The 18,986-nt window shown below is 42.0% G+C and overlaps 3 protein-coding genes across 18 annotated transcripts; 2 read left to right on the top strand and 1 right to left on the bottom strand.

Annotated features, from left to right (window-relative positions):
- The first annotated feature begins 1,384 nt into the window (after positions 1-1,384).
- LOC144473594 (uncharacterized) lies at positions 1,385-4,753 on the top strand. Of its 2 annotated transcripts, none has more exons than XM_078187591.1 (10): positions 1,385-1,657; positions 2,091-2,237; positions 2,302-2,523; positions 2,596-2,671; positions 2,794-3,005; positions 3,091-3,346; positions 3,443-3,673; positions 3,741-3,821; positions 3,894-3,991; positions 4,057-4,753. In XM_078187591.1, the coding sequence occupies exons 2-10, from the start codon at positions 2,136-2,138 to the stop codon at positions 4,159-4,161; spliced, it is 1,383 nt and encodes a 460-aa protein (XP_078043717.1). In that variant the 5' UTR covers positions 1,385-1,657; positions 2,091-2,135; the 3' UTR covers positions 4,162-4,753. The 2 variants fall into 2 exon arrangements, with proteins under 2 accessions (XP_078043717.1, XP_078043718.1); XM_078187592.1 differs by having other exon boundaries at positions 1,386-1,657; positions 2,827-3,005.
- LOC144473595 (twisted gastrulation protein homolog 1-A) lies at positions 4,458-14,841 on the bottom strand. Of its 6 annotated transcripts, none has more exons than XM_078187597.1 (5): positions 10,529-10,984; positions 9,646-10,084; positions 6,526-6,754; positions 6,248-6,454; positions 4,458-6,164 (listed from the first exon to the last, which is right to left on the bottom strand). In XM_078187597.1, exons 3-5 carry the CDS (start codon positions 6,746-6,748, stop codon positions 5,857-5,859), a joined length of 738 nt encoding a protein of 245 aa, XP_078043723.1. In that variant the 5' UTR covers positions 6,749-6,754; positions 9,646-10,084; positions 10,529-10,984; the 3' UTR covers positions 4,458-5,856. The 6 variants fall into 6 exon arrangements, with proteins under 6 accessions (XP_078043723.1, XP_078043722.1, XP_078043725.1 ...); XM_078187596.1 differs by lacking the exon at positions 10,529-10,984 and adding an exon at positions 7,516-7,798 and having other exon boundaries at positions 9,646-10,305; XM_078187599.1 differs by lacking the exons at positions 9,646-10,084; positions 10,529-10,984 and adding an exon at positions 14,784-14,841.
- On the top strand, positions 10,273-18,570 carry Nucb1 (Nucleobindin 1). Of its 10 annotated transcripts, none has more exons than XM_078187576.1 (11): positions 10,273-10,374; positions 15,380-15,538; positions 15,625-15,732; positions 15,853-16,074; positions 16,139-16,235; positions 16,328-16,404; positions 16,480-16,582; positions 16,653-16,833; positions 16,896-17,055; positions 17,430-17,471; positions 17,608-18,570. In XM_078187576.1, the coding sequence occupies exons 1-11, from the start codon at positions 10,288-10,290 to the stop codon at positions 18,292-18,294; spliced, it is 1,923 nt and encodes a 640-aa protein (XP_078043702.1). In that variant the 5' UTR covers positions 10,273-10,287; the 3' UTR covers positions 18,295-18,570. The 10 variants fall into 10 exon arrangements, with proteins under 10 accessions (XP_078043702.1, XP_078043703.1, XP_078043712.1 ...); XM_078187586.1 differs by lacking the exon at positions 10,273-10,374 and adding an exon at positions 14,264-14,398; XM_078187584.1 differs by lacking the exon at positions 10,273-10,374 and adding an exon at positions 14,411-14,589.
- Positions 18,571-18,986: the final 416 nt, after the last annotated feature.

Genomic DNA, 18,986 nt, shown 5'->3' with positions numbered 1-18,986 from the left:
GCCAATTAGACAGTTCGAGTTATCATTAGCATCGAAATTATATGTGTAAATTATAGCGTCGCGAATAAAATAATCACGATCTTATTTTAATTGACATGTGCAATAGCTTTAAAGATAGAATTGTGAATAAATACGCTCGCCTTTCGAATTCACTATTCTTGGATCTGTGCTCGTTGAATTGCCGCTACGAAGACATAATCGCGTTGTAGTAGCTTATTTTTCGACTTTTCAGATGTCCACGCCGCAGCTGTAACAATGGGCAGGCCTGGTCGCTGTAACGAGCAGCTCGGATGGGCAAATCGTGATTTTTACATTAGAATATTTGTCTTCGAATCGATTTCAAAGTTAGCGTTGCGAAATAATCCCGTTGCCAGTAGCTTCTTTCGTCTTTCAGAGCCCATGCCGCAGCTGCAAATCCCTGCAGTGTGGTATTTGCGACGTTTTCTTAGAATCGCGGTCGAATTAACAACTCGAAATAGTAATTACTTGCGTTTTCATTTGCAGACGCGTAGACAAATTAGTTATTTGTTAAAGCGTTAGTAAGTAAGCGAAACCTGCGTCTGTAAGAAAGGAAACCATAAGGAATTCTGGTTTTGTTCTGATTCTTTTTCGAGTCTCCACTCCAGCTACTTCCACGTGGTGAGACTCGGGCAATCGATGTAATTTTCTATTTCTAATCAGTTGTAAATTCGTTTGCAACTAATTCGAAATCGATAATTACATGGAGCTAATGGCTGTGAAGTGGTACTGGGTTTTTTTAAATATTAAGTAGACTATAAATTGGCAAAATATTTATATTTCAAGACTATTCTTACACTTCGGGAGGCAATATGCACATCTTGATTTTTCAAATTAATGAAAAATTCAGAAAATTCACTTCTTGTGCATTATTTCGCGATTCAGAGTCTCAGCCCCCCTTTCTATCGCGCCTCGGAGCGAAGCCATTGCAGCTCGCTAACTCGACCACGTAGCAGCACGTTGAAAATTCGCGCGCCCGCCTCTAATTGGCTACTGTTTTTCGTTAATCACTCGTAAGCAAAGCCGCAAATCGCATTTCTGCTAAAGGAAAAAAATTACTCTAAATAATCTCGGAAATCTCTCAAAATCCCGGAGTAACAATAATTTTTATGCACTCTGTATATGCATATGACTATCGTAAAGAACAATCGTCTAACTCGTCCTCGAAATTGCGATAATATTCGATTTTGTATAAAGCTTACAGAATATTCAATTCTGTGTACAAATTTATAAAATATCAATAATATTTTACGCGATATGAAAATAATGATGGAGCTCTTGGAGTGCTAAAGATTTTCAACAAAAATAGATAATCGTATGTCACATCTACATATGTACATATTCGTATACATATATACCGTTGCTTTGTGTGAAGATAAATGGCGGGTACAAATGGCGGCATCTGGTCAAGAAACTTTGTATTAAATGTCCTATTCAAAGGTAAACCCGCAGACGAGCGTTGCCGCCGCGTATCCCGGATTCGTTTCGCTTTTTGCACTGTTGAATTCAAGCGGAGAGTTATGCACAAGCCGGGTTACGATGGTGCCGGTAGCTGTGCTTCGTCGCCAAAGCAAGATCTGTGATTCTTCTTTTTTACCTTAATTTATTATCGAGGACACGCCGAATATCAAGAAAACATGTAAGTCATTGATTCGCAACAGTTTCTGTTACAAAATTTGATCTTCGCAACCTTCATCTTTCATTTACTGTAACGATAGATACACAACACAGCTTACCATTGCTTTTACCAATGCATTGTATTGTTTATCGGTGATCGAAGCTATGGCGTTTGTCTTCCTTTACTCTCCACGTCCTTCTATTTACCAAATCTTCTTAACCTTGCAATGGCACACTGAGGTCTTGCCCACACCAATTTTTTGTATACTGATTTTCATCACTGCATCGTAAAATAATTACAAATATGACATTGCATTAACTTTTTCGGGGTAATCGAATTGTGTAGTTTCAAATCGTATATTTGGAAGTATTTAAAGAAATTCTCAAAAGTTTTAGAAAGACCCTGATACCTTCACCATAGAAACAAAAATTTCAATACTTACTTATGTAATTAGGTGACTAAACTCGGCGCAAAATCCAAGGTTCTAAATTATGTAAATATGGCAGAAGGTGGTACAGAACCAAAGTCCAATGACAATCAAGTATCTAAACTTCAATTAGAGGTGAACGAGTGTCTTGGTAATTGGCTAGTGTACTTACAGGTACGTAGAGTTTTATGAATATCTAATTAATAAATATAAACACTGATTATATTGTTTGATGCAGACGCTCAATGGCCTATGCACAGCCGGTGCAAAGTTGGCTCAGTCCCTACAAACTCTTTTGTCTGCTCATGATACAGCTGCGCAATGTCGATTAACTGGACAATGTCTTGCTGGTTGGGAAGAGCTTACAAAAGCAACATACGTGGCCAGTAATACCGTAAAGAATCACATTATCTCAGCTTTGAGAGATCATGAAACTCGAGACAACGAGGGAGATAAACATGTATGTAGTCGTTTTCATTTGAATCATAGATAAATTGTTACACCTTATCATGTTGAATACTACTGTTTTCAGGACATACTTAGAGATAATTTATTAACTTTCATAAATTTGCAATACCAATTCTGTGTTGCTTGCTGTGAGTGTCTAGGTGAGAGTCAATCATCTTTGATTAACCAAAATAAAAATTACTTCCATTTTTAAGTTTCCTTCATCGTTCTACCATCACAATTTTCCCTATTCATTTCTTATAAGCTTGCATACAATCTGCAGTGAACCAATTATTAAAAGGGAATTACTCATCAGGTGGAATGGCCGAATGCTCGTGTTCACAAAGCGGTACTGCCGAATGCGACATTGCATCTTTACAACAGTGTTTTGAAAGATTATATAGTTCACCGCCACTAGTGTCTTCGTCATCGACGCAACAGTCGGTGCAGAACTGTCATAGGTCACCTTTACCATATCCTTTATTTCCTCTGCAGGTAAATTCGATTATCTAAACAATTCTAATTCCTAACTTTCTATTGTCATGTAAGAAGTAGATTAATCATTTCATTGTTTGTAAAGGTTCAGAGGAGATGGTCGGAAACAGCAGCTGCGGAAATGTCGGGAGAAGCATCAGAGAACACCATGAGAAGGTGGTCTATGCCATGGGATTGTCGAAATATCACAGACTGGCCAAGACAAGATGCCAGATCAAGGCTAAGGGTTCCTCATCAAGACAGAAGTAGGTCGACTACACCAGACACAATATGGAAAACTTCCACCATGGCTAGTCAGGATGGCCTGCAAGAGGCAATTCAATTGTTGTCTTGCAAACCAGGTATGTGCGAGACAAAAAAATAGGAGTCATTTGTCAACTACGTTTACTTAAAAAATAATTGCTACTTACGCATAAATTCTTCTAATGTTGCAATAGGAGTTAGACCATTAAATCAACTATCAGCTTATACCAATCATCATATTCCGGGCGTAACTTTAACAACGTGCAACTTCGAATCAAGTTACGACACGATGATTTGGCCCGGATCACGCAAAGTAGGCCCATTGAGGTGTTGGCCACACGATTCCCATTCAAGCGACCACTCTGATCAATCGGGACGTCGCGAAAGCGATCAAAGTGTACACAGCGGAGAGCATAGAGATTCAGGTACAATTTTGTTCACATCAATGCTCACTCGACCAACTAATAATACTTACTTGGAATTCTCTTACAGAACATAGTGTAGCCAGCGGTAGTCACGCAGACAGCAAAGATAGCATTCATTCGCATAGTGATCATAGAGAGGTGGAAATCGGTAAGCATATGCATTGCGGACAACGAACGTCAAATAAAAAGGATCATTCGTGACTTTTTATTTTCTGGCTAGGTACTGTAGATATGTTACCGTCTCGTAAAAGCAGCTCTTCGACAGACTCTTGCATATCAGCTCATAGCCGTTCAGGTTCCGAGAGCGCTGGTGGTGGGGTAATGCAAGGATTTCATTTCAAGTACTTAAAATCATCTGTGTATTGAAACTCTACCGATTTCAGGAATGCGCGAGATCTCAGTTGTACTCAATGTGGAGCGGCAGCGACTTGCCTTTCATTAAATTGCCAGAGAGCAACGAGACACAGGACGATCACCCGCCTGTATAATTATTTGGTACCTCCAGGCAATCGGTTGTTCGTGCTTTCTTCCGGATGACTGCAGCCAATCTCCCAACGATCGGAACGATCAAAATCGTTCGATATCGGCTTCTTTTATAAGCGAGAGACGGTAACTGGCGCGAATAGTGCGTCTACGGATTAATGTATACGATCGTTGAAGGAACGCGTCAAACGCGCCGTTTGATGATCAATATAACACTGTAGAGTTGAACGATTGTGTGTTGTGTATCGCGCGCAGTATCGGTACATAATCATTCGGGGAATGAAAAATGCCACAAAGTGGAATCTGTTTATAAAACTTTATTCTAACGATTTTGAAAAAAAATTATTTACACTAGTCTAGCCACGAATGATTATTTGATATCGATTCGGTGTCCCCTCTCTAGTCTGTTAACAATTCCCCGGGGGAAACAATTGCTCTCGTCGTTATTTTTGTAGTGGTCTTTCGATCTTGGGATCCACTGTTCATAAAGCTTTAACGATATTCGCAGTTTTTAAGTATCTATATATACTAATAGTTTTATTTACATTTAACCGCATGAATTGGACATTACTTCGAGAATATACCTGTTCAATCCTTCGTATTGTCTCAATGTTGTGCATTGGCGTAATCAAGTGCAGTATTAAACCATATCGTATCATATCGCATTCCTTCCGACCTGATTATTTCTCTGTATACCATATGAGCGGCACATATTCACCATACTCCTTTCGAATCGCATGCTTCCACTTGTCCTTTTCACATTTCAGACGCATTCTCCACTATTCTATCGATCGGTCGAGCGGTAGGAAGACATTGATTCGAGCACAGATAATATTTGCCATGCAAACGAAAAGATCAACAGGCATAGAGTATGTCGGGAGCCAAGAACAATCTCATAAGTGTACGATTCTATTCATATGGCACGGACAAATATTAAAAATTCAACGCAGTATGACTACTACTTACACGTACCGAGCATTCAACATTTCGTGACTACGATAAAATGAAAATCAAGAGCAATGGTATGTGATTTTTGCTTTGATTTCGAGTTATCAACAATTTTAGTCACTTTTGTCACATTTGACTTTGCGACACAGTTAAAATATTTACCGCCGCATTGATCACCCTACCCAGGGCAATTTGCGGAACAGGAAGACTTAAAATGGCTCGTAAATTTCGTATGACATCAAGGTAATGACGTGATCGAATAATTCATTTTTTACAATTCGTCTTATACCGATAAAAATAGAACAACTAAAACACGAATAATTTACCAGGAATTTTACGTTGTCACATTAGGAAAATTACCTTGTACATTCCACATATTTAAAAACTGTTCAATTCGCAAGACCACTTCTATCCGACCATTAGCTTGGTCAGTTAAATATGGACGGTTAACAGTCAATGACTTTAAGCCATATGAACCGTGATAATTTAAATTATATTACCTAACGGGCGGATCCCTTTTCAAGGGAGGATTGTTCGTCTCGTTAATTCTTTAAAAGCTAGTGTCGCGAGAACGTCATTGATTACGATACACTACACAACAAAGTCACGAGCTGAAGAGAGTCATGACCCGCGAGTTTTCTCCGTGAAAGTCTCGTCACCGGGAACGCACACACCACAGGTGAGCACAAACACAATGTAGACCGCATTAAGGAACGCAAAAGAATGTCATTCGGTTGGGGCGGGGGCGTCCGTTAGTCCATCACTTCGTCGGTCAGATCATCGTCGTCTTGGCCGTAATCATCGTACTGTTCCTTCAGCTCATCGTCCTCCTTGTCCAGCGGACAGTGTATGCACCTGGACTCGTTGATTCCGTAGTTAATGCAAGTGTCCCCTATGCACTCGCAGCAGCCGTCGTGGAACCATCTGTAGCTGGTGGCACCCATGCTCTGGCAGGACGCTCGACACTTGTTCCAAGAATTGCACTGAGCCATGAACACCACCGTACAGTTTACCGTCATCACGTTCGGTTTTAGGGGATGCGCCTCTTCGTCGGCGGTCTCTGTAAAATGAATCCATCCCCTGTAAACTATCGGCTGAGAGAAACTCTGAATCTAAGCCAATAGACGAAAACGGAATACTCACGCATATGATACTTCATTTCTTTATCGTGCTTCGGCGTGAACAGCGACATGTCGAAGTCCACCGGAAACGTGAACGTGAGCCAGCGTTCGTGCGCATCCGGTTCGGCTGTCAGAGCTTGAAACAGCCCTGGCATGGGCTCGCTGAAGTCCTCCACGTGGGATTTCTTACTCAACGGATTGTCCGTGATGTTCGGTTTCGGACAGAGATCTACCAGTAACGAAATCTATTATTAATCTTCCGATCAGAGAACACTTTCCAAATTACAGGAGGATACTCACCGACGCACGAACAACACTCATCGTAGAGGTAGCTGAGACAAGAGAAGCATTCCTTACAGCAGGCACAGGTGACCAGGTCGCACTTGCAGCTCTGCGTGAGCATGCATTTGCTCACCACGCTGGCGCAGATCGCCTCGTTGCAAGCCTCGGTGTAATTCCTCGCGATCACTAGAAACAAGATCCCGACGATACCCGCGATCAACGTCCTACTCCAACTTGTCATGATGGTCTGCAAGAAAACGCAGTGAAATTAAACCAAACTTCGTATGCGACAGCGGAAATGTACTGAGTCGGTTTTCGAAGTTGTACTCTCGTGACTTCCTGCGACGGCGTGAAGTAGCAAGAGGACTGTGAATCGTGTTGATTACGACTATGAAGCTCGATTAAGGTTATTAAGAATATGCATGAACACGAGTCCACTTATTAAGTGGGGGATATGGCCAAAAGAACGAATTTGAGATTGTCTCGTCTTCGCCCATCTTGTTGCCGGGATTTTAAATTCCTCAACGCTTCGAGCTGCATTTTCTTTCTACACGAGGATAAGGTCCAATGCGCACAGGGATTACCGCAATTTCGATCCGAAATACTGTAGTTTAAATTAGGCAATATATATTTCTTGAAAATTGCGTGCAATTTTATCACAGATACGAGTACGGACGGCCGGCTACAGACATGTTTTTTTAACGTTAGTAGACACATTGTCGCCACATAGAAAAAAAACTCACGTATGTAACGGATCTAGTAGTCGATATCTTCCGCCGCAGGCAAAGGATGCGAGGAATCTATCGATCTATGAAAAGCATGATCCCGAGAAGGAAAGGACGCGCGCGGACCGATAATTTCATGCAAAACGATCGCGCGCGCGTAATAATTGCAGGTTTCGAACGTGCCAATTAACCGACTATTTATATCGTGTATAATCGCGCGTCCTACGATATTTCAAGTGAATTATTGCCAGAAAGGAATTCCATTCCAATGACCCGGTGTTACCTCGGGAAGAAAAAACACTGTGTCGTGATACTCGACTGATCTGAAAACTCCGAATCGGCGTATTCCCGCGTAACTTTTCGCCGGCTCTTATCCTCGACCGCGTTTCCACCAACTAACAGGATCGAAAGCCCCGAGCCTCGTATTTCACGCCGTTTCCCCCACTTTTGTGTTCAAGAAGGGGCAGTCGTAAATGGACGGAGTCGGATCAGTTTTACGATGACTTCCTGCAGGTAATTGTCGACCCGTTGTCCCTTAGCCTCGGTAGTGAACCTGCGCTGCTACCCTAGGAAGCGCCACTTCATTAAACCCCCGGCTTAAGACTTAAGGGGGTATAGGACTATTGGACGGTAGAAGTCGGTGGTTACTTTCCAGTTGGATTGCTTTGTTGCTACGACTACAGGTAGTTGTAGATATATTTACCAGTAACTCCATTTTATTAGAACCCGCTAGACGAATTTGAACAGGTCATTTCATACCTTTCCGGTGTTTCCGGGTTTCATTGATCGTGTACCTCTTAGGCTGATGGCTGGGTCGGCGAACCTCAACAACGAACGAGCCCCAACAGATTATCGAGAAGTCACAACAGGTGGATGCGACGTGGGCATCGGTCTTTCGAGAAAGTTCTATTCATAGGACGTTCATCGAACCGTCATCAAGCTCGTCGCAAAGTGGCGGCCGCTTCGCGAAACTTCGCGCGGGTTACGCGATACCACGACTGCTTTGCATTCTCAGAAATCGGAAAAGTTCATTGAATACGATTGAACTCTCGAGCGAGGAATGCGACTCGATTTGATTTTTGTTTGTCCATGGATACTTTGTCGACCATCGATGTTCTTCGTCGAGGATACGGAAAGATCGAGTGAAACTCGAGTCGAAAACAGAGACTGTTGCGTACTGCGATTTTTATTCTCCGAGGAGACTGATTGAAATGCCGCGCGGATGTCCTATGCACCGAAGGAATCACGATGGAATCACAATGGAGACGTCGTGAGGCGCGCTGCGAGACCGAGAGCTAGCAGTTTTAGAAAGATTCCAGTTTGTATTGAAATGTAAACGATCGCGATCGTCATCCAGGGACAAACGTGCTGCTAACAGCCACCTCGCCTTGCCTCACCTCGTCTTGCCGAGCCTTGTTCTGGCCCGAGGCGATGGAATAGCTTCAATAACAAACGGCAATCGGCTTCGTAGAAGGCACCTATGTGCGCCTATGATCGAGGGCTTTCGAATCTCTCTCTCTCTCTCTCTCTCTCTCTCTCTCTTTCTTTCTCTATTCTCCCACCTCGACCGTCTCGGCTCGTCTTCCCCATTTTCTTCTTTCGCTTCAAAGGAAAATCGAGTTCGGCCGATTGCGTCGCAGTAAATGCATTCGACGCTCTTATCTTTCCAATTTCTTGTGCCTTACTCTTGATCATGGCGGAATTCTTCGATCTCATCAAAGTTCTATGTACGAAGCAATAATATGTATATCGTATCATTGAAGACAAGCTTTATCATTTCTTGAAAATTTCGTCGACTGATCCGCTTTCGAATAATTTACAATTAAAGCTCGAGTTAATCTAAATCCAAGTGGTCGTTTGAATAGTTTGTCGTGTGAATGGTCAACCGTTTCCACATATGTCTTAAACGTGCGGTCTATTCCTCGTTCTCGGAAGCAATAGAAAGGGGCCCTCACCCTCCTCCGATCAATCGTGAAATGGCCGTCTGTAAACGCGTGCCAGCGACAAGATAGTCGTTTCTTCGGAAACGATGCGACACGAACAGTCCCGGGAAACTGGCACACGGACTTTTATCGGTCCAGAATTGTCGCGGGACTGTTCCATGGGACTGTTGCATATGAATGTTGCCGAACCGAACCATCTCCTCTATATTGATCGTACAAGTTTTATTCCTCGAACTTTTCGACTGTACTGTGCATCGTCGAAGGTTCCTAAATTTGCTTCAAAAAGAATTGCCACAACGTTTTGCGGTGCACGATGATGCAATGGAAAATCTCGATCGAGCGGAAGCGCTGTCACCGCGAGCGAAATGATGGCGAAACGTTCGCCAGACGCACGGATCTCGGAAGAACCGTTCTCCGATATACGGGAAGATCGACGGAAGAAGATGGATCCGAGATGGATCGATAGTTACCTTGTTAGTCCTGCGACGTGTTCCAGCGAGTGAACGGCGTAAGCTGGCAAAACGGTAAACCTATGCTAAGCGGGAAACTATTTTAAGAGCGCGCAACCGGTTCGCGTTGCAACTATTGCGAGACATATTTCCCCCGTGAGGTGTATCCTCGAAGGCAAGGTTTCCCGAATGGTTCCACGGCCAGTATCCTGGGATCCTCTTTGGCTGAAAAGTTTTGCACTGGCCAACACTATGCGATAGACACTTTCTCCGGGCACAGAATCCGTTCCGGCGTTGCTGGTGTCCACGGAGGAACCGGTTCGCGAAATTCCTGTCGAGATCGCCTCTCGGCTCTGAGCTCTCGGCTCTGCGCGGTCGAAGCTGGAGCCGGAGCCGGAGCCGGAGCTGGAGGCGGAGGTGGAGGCGAAGGCGGAGGTGAAGACGGAGGCAGGCGAGAGAGCTAGCGGGAGAGCCAACACAGAACAGAATCGAGCGGTATCCTCTGAAAATCGACGCGGAGAGAGATCTGTGACGGGTGCGACGAATCGAAGAGCGGCTCTCATTGGACTGAATTAAGGAAGGACGTGGACCGAGTGAAACGGAGTGAAGCGGAAAGGGAAAGAGGTGAAGGAGGTGGAGGAGGAGGAAAAAGAGGTGTTGGCGATGGTAGCCAAGCGAGTCGGTGGTGATGGTGGTGGTTGTGCTGCTGCTGCTGCTGCTGCAGCCGCAGCCTCTGGCGTAGTTGTTACCGTAAGTCGTTGCCGAACACACTGGTGGTGGTAGTTGCTGATAGCGATGGTAGTGGAAAAGGAGAAGAGAGCGGACTCCGTTCGCAGTCTGCTAGACTCCGATCTACCAACCGCGCGAGACTGGTTTTCAATTTTTTCCCGACTTTTTGTTTTACCTTGCCTCGACCCTCTTCTTCACTCCCGCTCTCTTCGTCTCCCTCCTTCCCTTTTCTTCGACTTGTGCTGCCCTTTACCCGTTTCTCCGACCCGCTGACTCCTCCGGTGTCCCTACTCCACCTCCTTCGACCCTTCTTTCCTGGTTTCCTGTTCCACCGTATCCTTCGGCCGATCATCATCCCTTAGGGAGCGTTGCGGGGCGGAAACACGCTTCTCCCAAGCTGCCATCGGCAGCAGACTGCTTGTCTACGATGATATCTTTGACCTTCGTTGCAGTTTTGGCGCGTATAGATTCTAAAGAGGTCGTTTACAAGCTAACTTACGAAACACAGCGCGAACCGTCTCGATGGTTTATTTGACAAAGTTGCTCCCGTCTCTGCACTTCGTCACGCACTGTCTACCTTTCGCCACTTTGCCAGCAGGCAATCACTGGCCGCGGGAATGCGAAGATATTTCGAAGATTGCTAGGAGGCGGGAGCTTCAGATTAAGAATTGGACCGCGTGATCATCTATTCGGTCTATTCGAGGAAGGACTCGCTTCGGAACCGGTACGCTTCGGAATAGTCGCCTTGTAACAGTGCTCGCTGCCACGAGACACGACTTCGTCGTGCAACCTCTCATTTCCCTCCTACTGCAATCAACGGCATTTAAGCCTGGAGTTTCGAGCGTTTAAGTATTTAGCTGCTTCCGTCATATCTCGGGCGTATACCGAGAATTTTTTTCGTACCGTCGGACGCGACGACTCCCTGGAACCCGTTTTTCGCGGCCGAGGGCCGTAATCACGAAACCGTGTCGCGACCGGCATGCCCGTTCTTTCCGAGACCTTCGATCGTCTAGTCTATGCGGATCTGCTCGTGGCAATCAGACAAAAGCTTCGATCTTTTTAACGGATTCGTATCGCATCGATCTGTCAAAATCAAGCCTACGAAGAATAAATGTCCTGATCCATGAGTCTGTGTATTCCCAAAAATTAAGATCTTTTTACTATTGCGTCGTTACACCTTGCGACGTTTGGAAACGTTGCGGGAAAAAAGGCGACTTCGACTTGATCCATCTTCGACAACTTCCAAGATTGTGGAGCTGTTCTCCGCGAGAGTGAATAATTGATTGGTAGCGAATAGATCGAGAATGGCGGGCAGAGAACGAATGAGAGATCGGGGAGAACTCGTTCCCGGTGTGCACGCGTGACTCTGCAGTCCTGCGAGACTGTTTCCCAGGGCGAGAATGAGACAAAATCGAAAAGACAGAGGTGGTGAGAGAGGGGGTGGGCGGGATGGACGGTGAATAGGATACGTCAGGTATACGAAGGTCGTTAGCTGGAAGAAAAATTAGCCGTTTGTCGGAGTGTTCCGTCCAAAGATGGGTCAATCAGATACGAAAACACTTGTCGGGCCAGGCATTGTCCGAGGACAACAGGTCTACGAAGGATCGTGGACACAGGTATACTTTTACCCTAATGACCGTTCGAGGAATTCAAAGGTTCACGGGTCTTCGAACGTTCGCCGGGGTGGCCGCGAACGTTCACAAGCACTCCCCTGCCATTTTCCCGGCAAGACCACAATTGCGTCTTACGGCTCAGAAGCTTAAGGTATTTCCGGAGCACAAAACTCGGCTCTTTTATCGGTTTATCACCCGCGTCCTTTTCGACGCGAGTGTATCGTCGAATAATTTACGCCTAACTTTCGACAGCCTTTTTCCAGCCTTATTTCTCGCTGTATACAATTATCGAAGAATGTATATATAATAGAATGTAGATCATTCGGGGGTGTCAATATTCTTTTTATATCTGTCAAGATCAGGAAATTGAAATTTGCGGTGCAGCATTAACATCGATTCATCCTGTAATCAAGGTAAACACGCACTTAACATTCTTAAGTGGCGCGAAGTTAGATTCTCGGATAGTTAATCGATCTTCCTCGTTTTCTGACTCACGCGATGCATTTCGCGTGTTTGTCTCCTCGATTATGCATTCCAGGTACACGTGCCGTATTCTTGTTTGCGTCGCGGTAGTTTGTTTCGTTTTACGATTTTACCGTTTTTCGTTGACACGCACCTTCCCGTGCTTTCCTGTTCCTAGATCTATAATAACGAATAAGTTTGGTTGTTTCAGGAATCGGTTTATGGGAAAACGTACATTGTGGCTCATTCAACGGAGAAGCTAAAAAAAAAATTATCTTGCTGGTGTCGACCGGAGTCGTTGCTACAACGGACGTAACTTCACGATGATTCGAGAATGTTGATTAGAGTGTTCGCGCCGAAGCGATTCTCGCGTTGTTTATTCCATAATTTGTTGCACGGTGCGTTTCGATCGGTCATGGGCGTGGTTATGGTTGCGTACCCTATTTCCATGTATGTATGCATGCATTCAATCCTTTCACCCGCTGTTTAGATTTCTACCATTTGCCAAGGTGAAACCGTGGAAACACCGGACAACAAATTTTACACCAGTTACCGCTTTTTGCATAACATGTTTGTTGATTTCACTCGTCGACAGTTAAATGCATTGTTCCATGTTACCGAACTTATTGATGCGCTTCTGTGCACTTGTCATTCGAGTCATTCTTTTCTGAATGTTGCAATAGAAACATTGGTATACGTGAGCGAATTTTTTTAAAGATTTTCCTCTGACGATCGTAAATCTATAATTCATCGATGTGCAGCGACGGTGGCGAATCATGTTCTAATATTTCGTGATTGCTACGTGTAGCAACATTTATTCAATAACGGAAGCGCGCGTGCCGAACAAATGAAATGTCATCTTGTTCGAAAGGACGAAATTATGCGTGAAACCGCATACATGGATATCGTAAATATCCTACCTGTAACAGGATCAAATCAGTTTACATTAAATCCGTCAATTAATGCGCAATAACGTTGATCAAGGATCAAAGGTGACTTGTAATCGAACAAAACGAATATTTCTGGACCGGTCTGGAACGTAATAAATTATACATTTCAGGCAATTTAACCGGTTAACCGAAGGAGACGAGTTAACTCGTCATTGGCATTAAATTCTATTATTTATTATAGTTTGAATTTTTGTCAGCTTCGAAATACCAGTGTTTGATGGAAATTGCGTTCTATCAACGTTTAAAATAATTTCTGTATTAGCTTCTACAACGAAAACAAAATCTACGATGCCACATTGTCCCCTACTTATTTTAAATGTATTTAAACGTTTATAAAAAGTTCGTAAGTCTTTTCTTAGATCGAATCTCTCAAAAACTAAGTACAACGCACAATGGTGCAGTTAGGAGTAATTTATTATATTTTTTAACAGAAATATGTGTACATTTTAAGTGCAGTTTTTTGCAGTCTTTAACTTGTTATAGACATTGAAAATATTTTGATCACTTGAACATTTTTAGAAATATAATTTACCTATGTTTCAACATAACGTGGAATTTGATTTAGATGCATTATATATTTATAATAATAATAATTTAGATTTCCCTTGGGCACTAGAACTGACTTTTTTCTATTTTCTTTGGAAACAATACACTAGTCTTCAATAATTTATGATAAATAGTCAAGTAATATATTAGAAAAATGTTTGTATGAAAGTGTTTTTAATTTGGCTGCAAATTAAAGCTTTCTGGACCATTGTGCAATAGAATTATATTCGAGTGTTCGGAAATCGGAACTAGAATAGAATAAAGTTATTGAAATCAGAGTGGGGAGTTATCGAAACGCGGTATACTTATGGTTCTTTTAAAAGTTTTGTAGGTACTTCTAGCGCCACCTAGCAGAAAGAGGGGGTACCGTGAAGGACGCGAATCTGAAAGGGGAAAGTACGCAATGCCGACGAACAGCCACAGCTGAGAGAGACTGAATATCGTGAATAATTCAGTACCAATCAGTACCAATAGGTACTGACCGGTACCAATAACTCCGTATTAATCTCGTGTTCCCGTTTGTTTATTCATCTGTGACTTTTTAAATTTTCATCGACGGCCGTGACGTCAAAAATTATGTATCTATCGCAGGCAGCGTGACGCCGAGTGGGGAACTCCCCTGGATCTTTTTCTGTATCAGTTAAAATCTTGCTGCGAAGATACACGTCAGTATCCGTTTTGCGAAGAAACGTCTCGCAACCGCGTGTCGACGTCAATCACGTTCAGTCGCAGATACATGGTTCGAGCAACAAGTACATACATTTATTATTGCGGTCGGTTTTTAAATCATTTCTGATTTTGTCATATTCGTGACTCGAGTATCGTTATCCGCCAGCTAATCTATCGGGTTTAGACTTACTCGTGCCAGAAGTCCCGCGTACTTTCATTGGTTAGATTCGAAGTGAGAACGGCGGCCAGTCTTCTCTGTTGTTGCACCCAGTGAAAATTTGTTACTGCCACTTTCACCCAGCCCGATCGACGTAACGGTATACCCATAATATTAAGAGGAATTCTCTGTATACGTATTTTTTTGTACGTGACCTCATTCACTCTGTTTGACTCTGAATTCGTGAACATTCGTAGTTTTTACATTTCGACCCTAATTAAGTTTAATCGTACTATCGCGACACCAACTACGTAATGTAATTGAAGTTATTAATGATTTTGAGTGTCTCTGATATTGTTATCGCTCGGTCAGCTGTGCAGTTTTGACACGTATTCGATATATTGCAATAATGAACGTATGTATGATCACATTCCCGCGTTCGTTCAGAAAAATGTTCTTGTCGCTCCTTTTGCTTTTCGGTGTTGCGGCGAAAGTGGATTCATATGTCTCATAAATTTGTTTTGGATAATTTGTAAATATGACCAAAAACAACAAAAATGGATCGATCGTTATATTTTAATTTAACATATGTTTATTTTAAACTATAACTGTTTCTGTAATCTTTCCAGCTATTGAAGAACGCTCCGCATTTTGTTATAAAAATGCAGCATTTTCTACTACTTGCTTTAGCTTGTACAGTGGTACAATATGTTGTTGCACCGCCTGTTAACCAAAAGAAGGATGAAAAACATGATATCGAAAATGAAATTGAAGATCCAGATGAATTGGTATGATTAGCATATTTATCTGAACATTGCATTAATTTATATAAGTTAAAAAGTAGTGGAAAGTACATTATATGGTGTTCATATAGGCAGACTTTATGGAATACCGTAGATACTTGATGGAAGTGGTTCTAGTATTGGAGAGCGATCCAGAATTTCGGGCAAAGGTGAAAGAAGCATCACAAGACGACATACGTGTAAGCTAAAGTTGTAGTATTTTATTAAGGGAAAAATTGCAAAGTAAAAACTTAATATAAATTTGTTAATATAAAATTTAGTAGAAATCTCTTTAATGTGTAAACAAATTTTCTCATTAGACAGGGAAAATAGCAGACCAATTACAATTTGTTGATCATAATATTAGAACTAGATTAGACGAAATTAAGAGGAAGGAATTGGAAAGATTGAGGCATCTTGCGATTAAAGAGAACGAAATAAGAAATGGCTTGGATATTGATCATCTGAAGGTAGCAGATCATATAGATCACACTAATACACGTACATTTGAAATAAACGACCTAAAGAAATTAATGGCAAAGGTAATGTATAATAAAATCGTAAATGATAGACAGAGATTTTACAGACATTATTTGTTTATTCTAGACTTCTAAAGATTTAGCAGAGAGTGATAAACAACGGAGAGAAGAATTCAAAAAGCATGAAATGGAAGTGAGATACAACGAACAGCAGAAGTTGGAACGTAATGCTAGCAGTTGAATCTTTTCCACATACCTTTATTTCTCTAAATAATACTTTCCTTATGATATATTTTATATTCGTGTTCTCGAACAGACATGAATGAGGCAGAACGAAAAAAATACGAGGATGAATTGAAAGCCTTACAAGATCAACATAAAAAACATGAACCTGTACGTCAAGTAAAATTTCGAATCATTTCTCTCCAAATTTTTCTATCTATAACTACATTCATGTTGCATTTATAGGTACATCACCCAGGTAGCAAACAACAATTGGAAGAGGTGTGGGAGAAACAGGATCACATGGAACCTGAAGATTTCAACCCTAAAACATTCTTTTATATGCATGGTAATGTAAAATTTATTAATGTATTGTGTAGATGAAAGACTTTTATAATGCAAATCGAATATTTTTCTAGATATCGATGGTAATGGAGTATGGGATCAAGATGAAGTCAAAGCATTATTTTTGAAAGAATTAGATAAGCTTTACGTTCAAGGAACTTCGCAAGAAGAATTATTCAAGCGCGTAGAGGAGATGGAAAGGATGAGGGAGCATGTATTCAACGAGGTCGACATCAACAAGGATGCGCTCATAAAGTTTGTATAGATAATTTATATCTGTCATATGTAAGATTTTCTATTTTATCTTATTTTTTTAGTTACGAAGAATTTCTTGAGCAAACTAAGAATCCAGAGTTCCAAAAAGATGAGGGATGGCAAGGATTAGACGAGGGACAGATTTTCACGCAAGAGGAATTCGAAGAATTTGAAAGAAAACGCAAAGAACACGAGATACAAAAAATGATCGCTCAAGGAATCGTAAGTGCTACTGAATACAAGAGATTATAGAAACGATTAGTTTTTGATAGATTGCAAATATTTTCTGATTTTGTTAGTTTTTTGAGGCTTTCACAATACAAGTTTGGCTAACCGCATGCATAGTCTGTCAGTTAACAATAAAATAAGTTTTAAGAATAGAATAATAAAAGTTGTAGTGACGAGCAATATTTGCAAGTAGATATATATTTATCTACTAGGGATACTATACTAGCTAATATTTTAGATAGCAATCTAGAATATCATTGTATGTTACTTTAGTAGCCTGTATTTGTCAAACCTACTTCTTGGCTCCGTTTTTTGTGATGTTGTAATGAACAATAATTAGCTTGTGCACTTTCTGTTGCTGTTGTTAGCCACCGCCTCACCAAGGTAATATACCCGCACAAGACAAACCGGTAAGTAATTGTAGTGTTACCAATAATATCTTGCTAAATCCGTTTCACTTAAAAGGCAATGAAATTTGTTGTTGATTAGGAAATATATTTCTTAAAATGGGCAGGTTGTAATATGATCGTTTTGAACACTTTTCAGTTCCCGCCGCAGTACGCGCATCCACCAGTTCCACATCAAGACTTTCAGCATCCGCAACAATTTCAACAACAGAATCCTTCATTTTACCCACAACAACAATCATTCGGTGCTAACCAACAACAGTACCCTAATCATGCACAGGCGCAAGTAGGTCAAGGACAGATGCCTGAAATGTATCATCCTCAAATGGTTCAGCAGCAACAGTTCCAAGGTCACGCACCGTCGAACCAACAGTATCAACAAATGCCTATACAGCAGCAAATACCTGCTCAGCAATTGCATCCTGGGCAGCTTCCGATTCAGCAACCTCACGGACAAATACCAGTTCAGCAGCAATCTCAAGGGCAAATTCCAGTTCAACAACAAGCCCCAGGACAAATTCCAGTTCAGCAACAAGCCCCAGGACAAATTCCAGTTCAGCAACAAGCTCAAGGACAAATACCAAATCAGCAACAATCGCAAGGCCAAATGCCAATACAGCAACAAACTCAAGAGCAAATTTTAGCACAACAAGGCCAAGTACCGAATGTGCCACAACAACAACAGAATACCGCAAATCAAGTACCGCAAAATATTCAAAGTAATGTGGCTTCACAACAGCATAATCAACCGAATTCGCAGTCTGCCCAGGCTCCGGCGCAACAGGAGATTAACAAAAATAATATACAAACCGGCGGGAAAACATAAACATGAACTTTTTATTGGCAAAAGTTTACCAACAAATGGTGCAATACTCTGCAGGAAGCCCCCCGGAGAGATTGAATCGAAGCGGAATGTTAAGTTTGAAGGAAATAACTAATGAATCTACCCTATCTTATAACTTCCATGCCTTTGTCACTTTCGTCAGTCCATTAATTTTATGATCTTTATACGATTATATGCAGAGTTTTAACGTTGCGTTGTTGACGCGAGGTCGATTCATTTATTTATTGTGAGATGTAAATAAATACTGTTTCCAGGAAAGCTGATTGTTGAAAGAAACTTGCTACGTTCCTTTTGCGTACCAATGGAAATTCGTTATCTCCTTAAGCCCCCGTAATTCATATTTTTATCGGACACGATAGTCGGGAACATCGCGTGCAGGGAGATACGGAACACGCAAAGGAGAGGGTGTATCGACGAATTCAGTGAAAGAGAGATCGTGTTTAATTTCTCATATTTATTATTGCATACTGTTTATGTTAGTATATTACTTAGGTATACGTGCCAAATAGCAACTTAAATGTATGATTGCGTGATTCATCTGTTGTTCGCCCGTCAAGCACGGATAGGTAGTTGGTAGGTAGGTTTGTAGGTAGGTAGCTAGGTAGATAGGTAGGTAGGTAGGTAGGTAGGTAGTTGGTAGGTAGGTTTGTAGGTAGGCAGGCAGATAGGTAGGT

This window comes from Augochlora pura, chromosome 7, assembly GCF_028453695.1.
Source record: "Augochlora pura isolate Apur16 chromosome 7, APUR_v2.2.1, whole genome shotgun sequence".
Classification (NCBI taxonomy): Eukaryota; Metazoa; Arthropoda; class Insecta; order Hymenoptera; family Halictidae; genus Augochlora; species Augochlora pura.
This window is presented reverse-complemented; position numbering and strand designations above follow the sequence as displayed.

What these genes read in the sequence shown, in the direction of transcription:
- Nucb1 (XM_078187576.1), top strand. Translation starts at nt 10,288, where the DNA reads ATGGTAGCCAAGCGAGTCGGTGGTGATGGTGGTGGTTGTGCTGCTGCT. An exon ending in TTGAAGATCCAGATGAATTG is followed by an intron (nt 15,539 to 15,624) that starts GTATGATTAGCA and finishes GTGTTCATATAG; the next exon opens with GCAGACTTTATGGAATACCG. An exon ending in AACATAAAAAACATGAACCT is followed by an intron (nt 16,405 to 16,479) that starts GTACGTCAAGTA and finishes TTGCATTTATAG; the next exon opens with GTACATCACCCAGGTAGCAA.
- LOC144473595 (XM_078187594.1), bottom strand. Translation starts at nt 8,015, where the DNA reads ATGAAACCCGGAAACACCGGAAAG. An exon ending in TGAGTGTTGTTCGTGCGTCG is followed by an intron (nt 6,455 to 6,525) that starts GTGAGTATCCTC and finishes CGTTACTGGTAG; the next exon opens with ATCTCTGTCCGAAACCGAAC. An exon ending in AGAAATGAAGTATCATATGC is followed by an intron (nt 6,165 to 6,247) that starts GTGAGTATTCCG and finishes TTCATTTTACAG; the next exon opens with AGACCGCCGACGAAGAGGCG.
- LOC144473594 (XM_078187591.1), top strand. Translation starts at nt 2,136, where the DNA reads ATGGCAGAAGGTGGTACAGAACCAAAGTCCAATGACAATCAAGTATCT. An exon ending in ATTGGCTAGTGTACTTACAG is followed by an intron (nt 2,238 to 2,301) that starts GTACGTAGAGTT and finishes TGTTTGATGCAG; the next exon opens with ACGCTCAATGGCCTATGCAC. An exon ending in ATTGTTGTCTTGCAAACCAG is followed by an intron (nt 3,347 to 3,442) that starts GTATGTGCGAGA and finishes ATGTTGCAATAG; the next exon opens with GAGTTAGACCATTAAATCAA.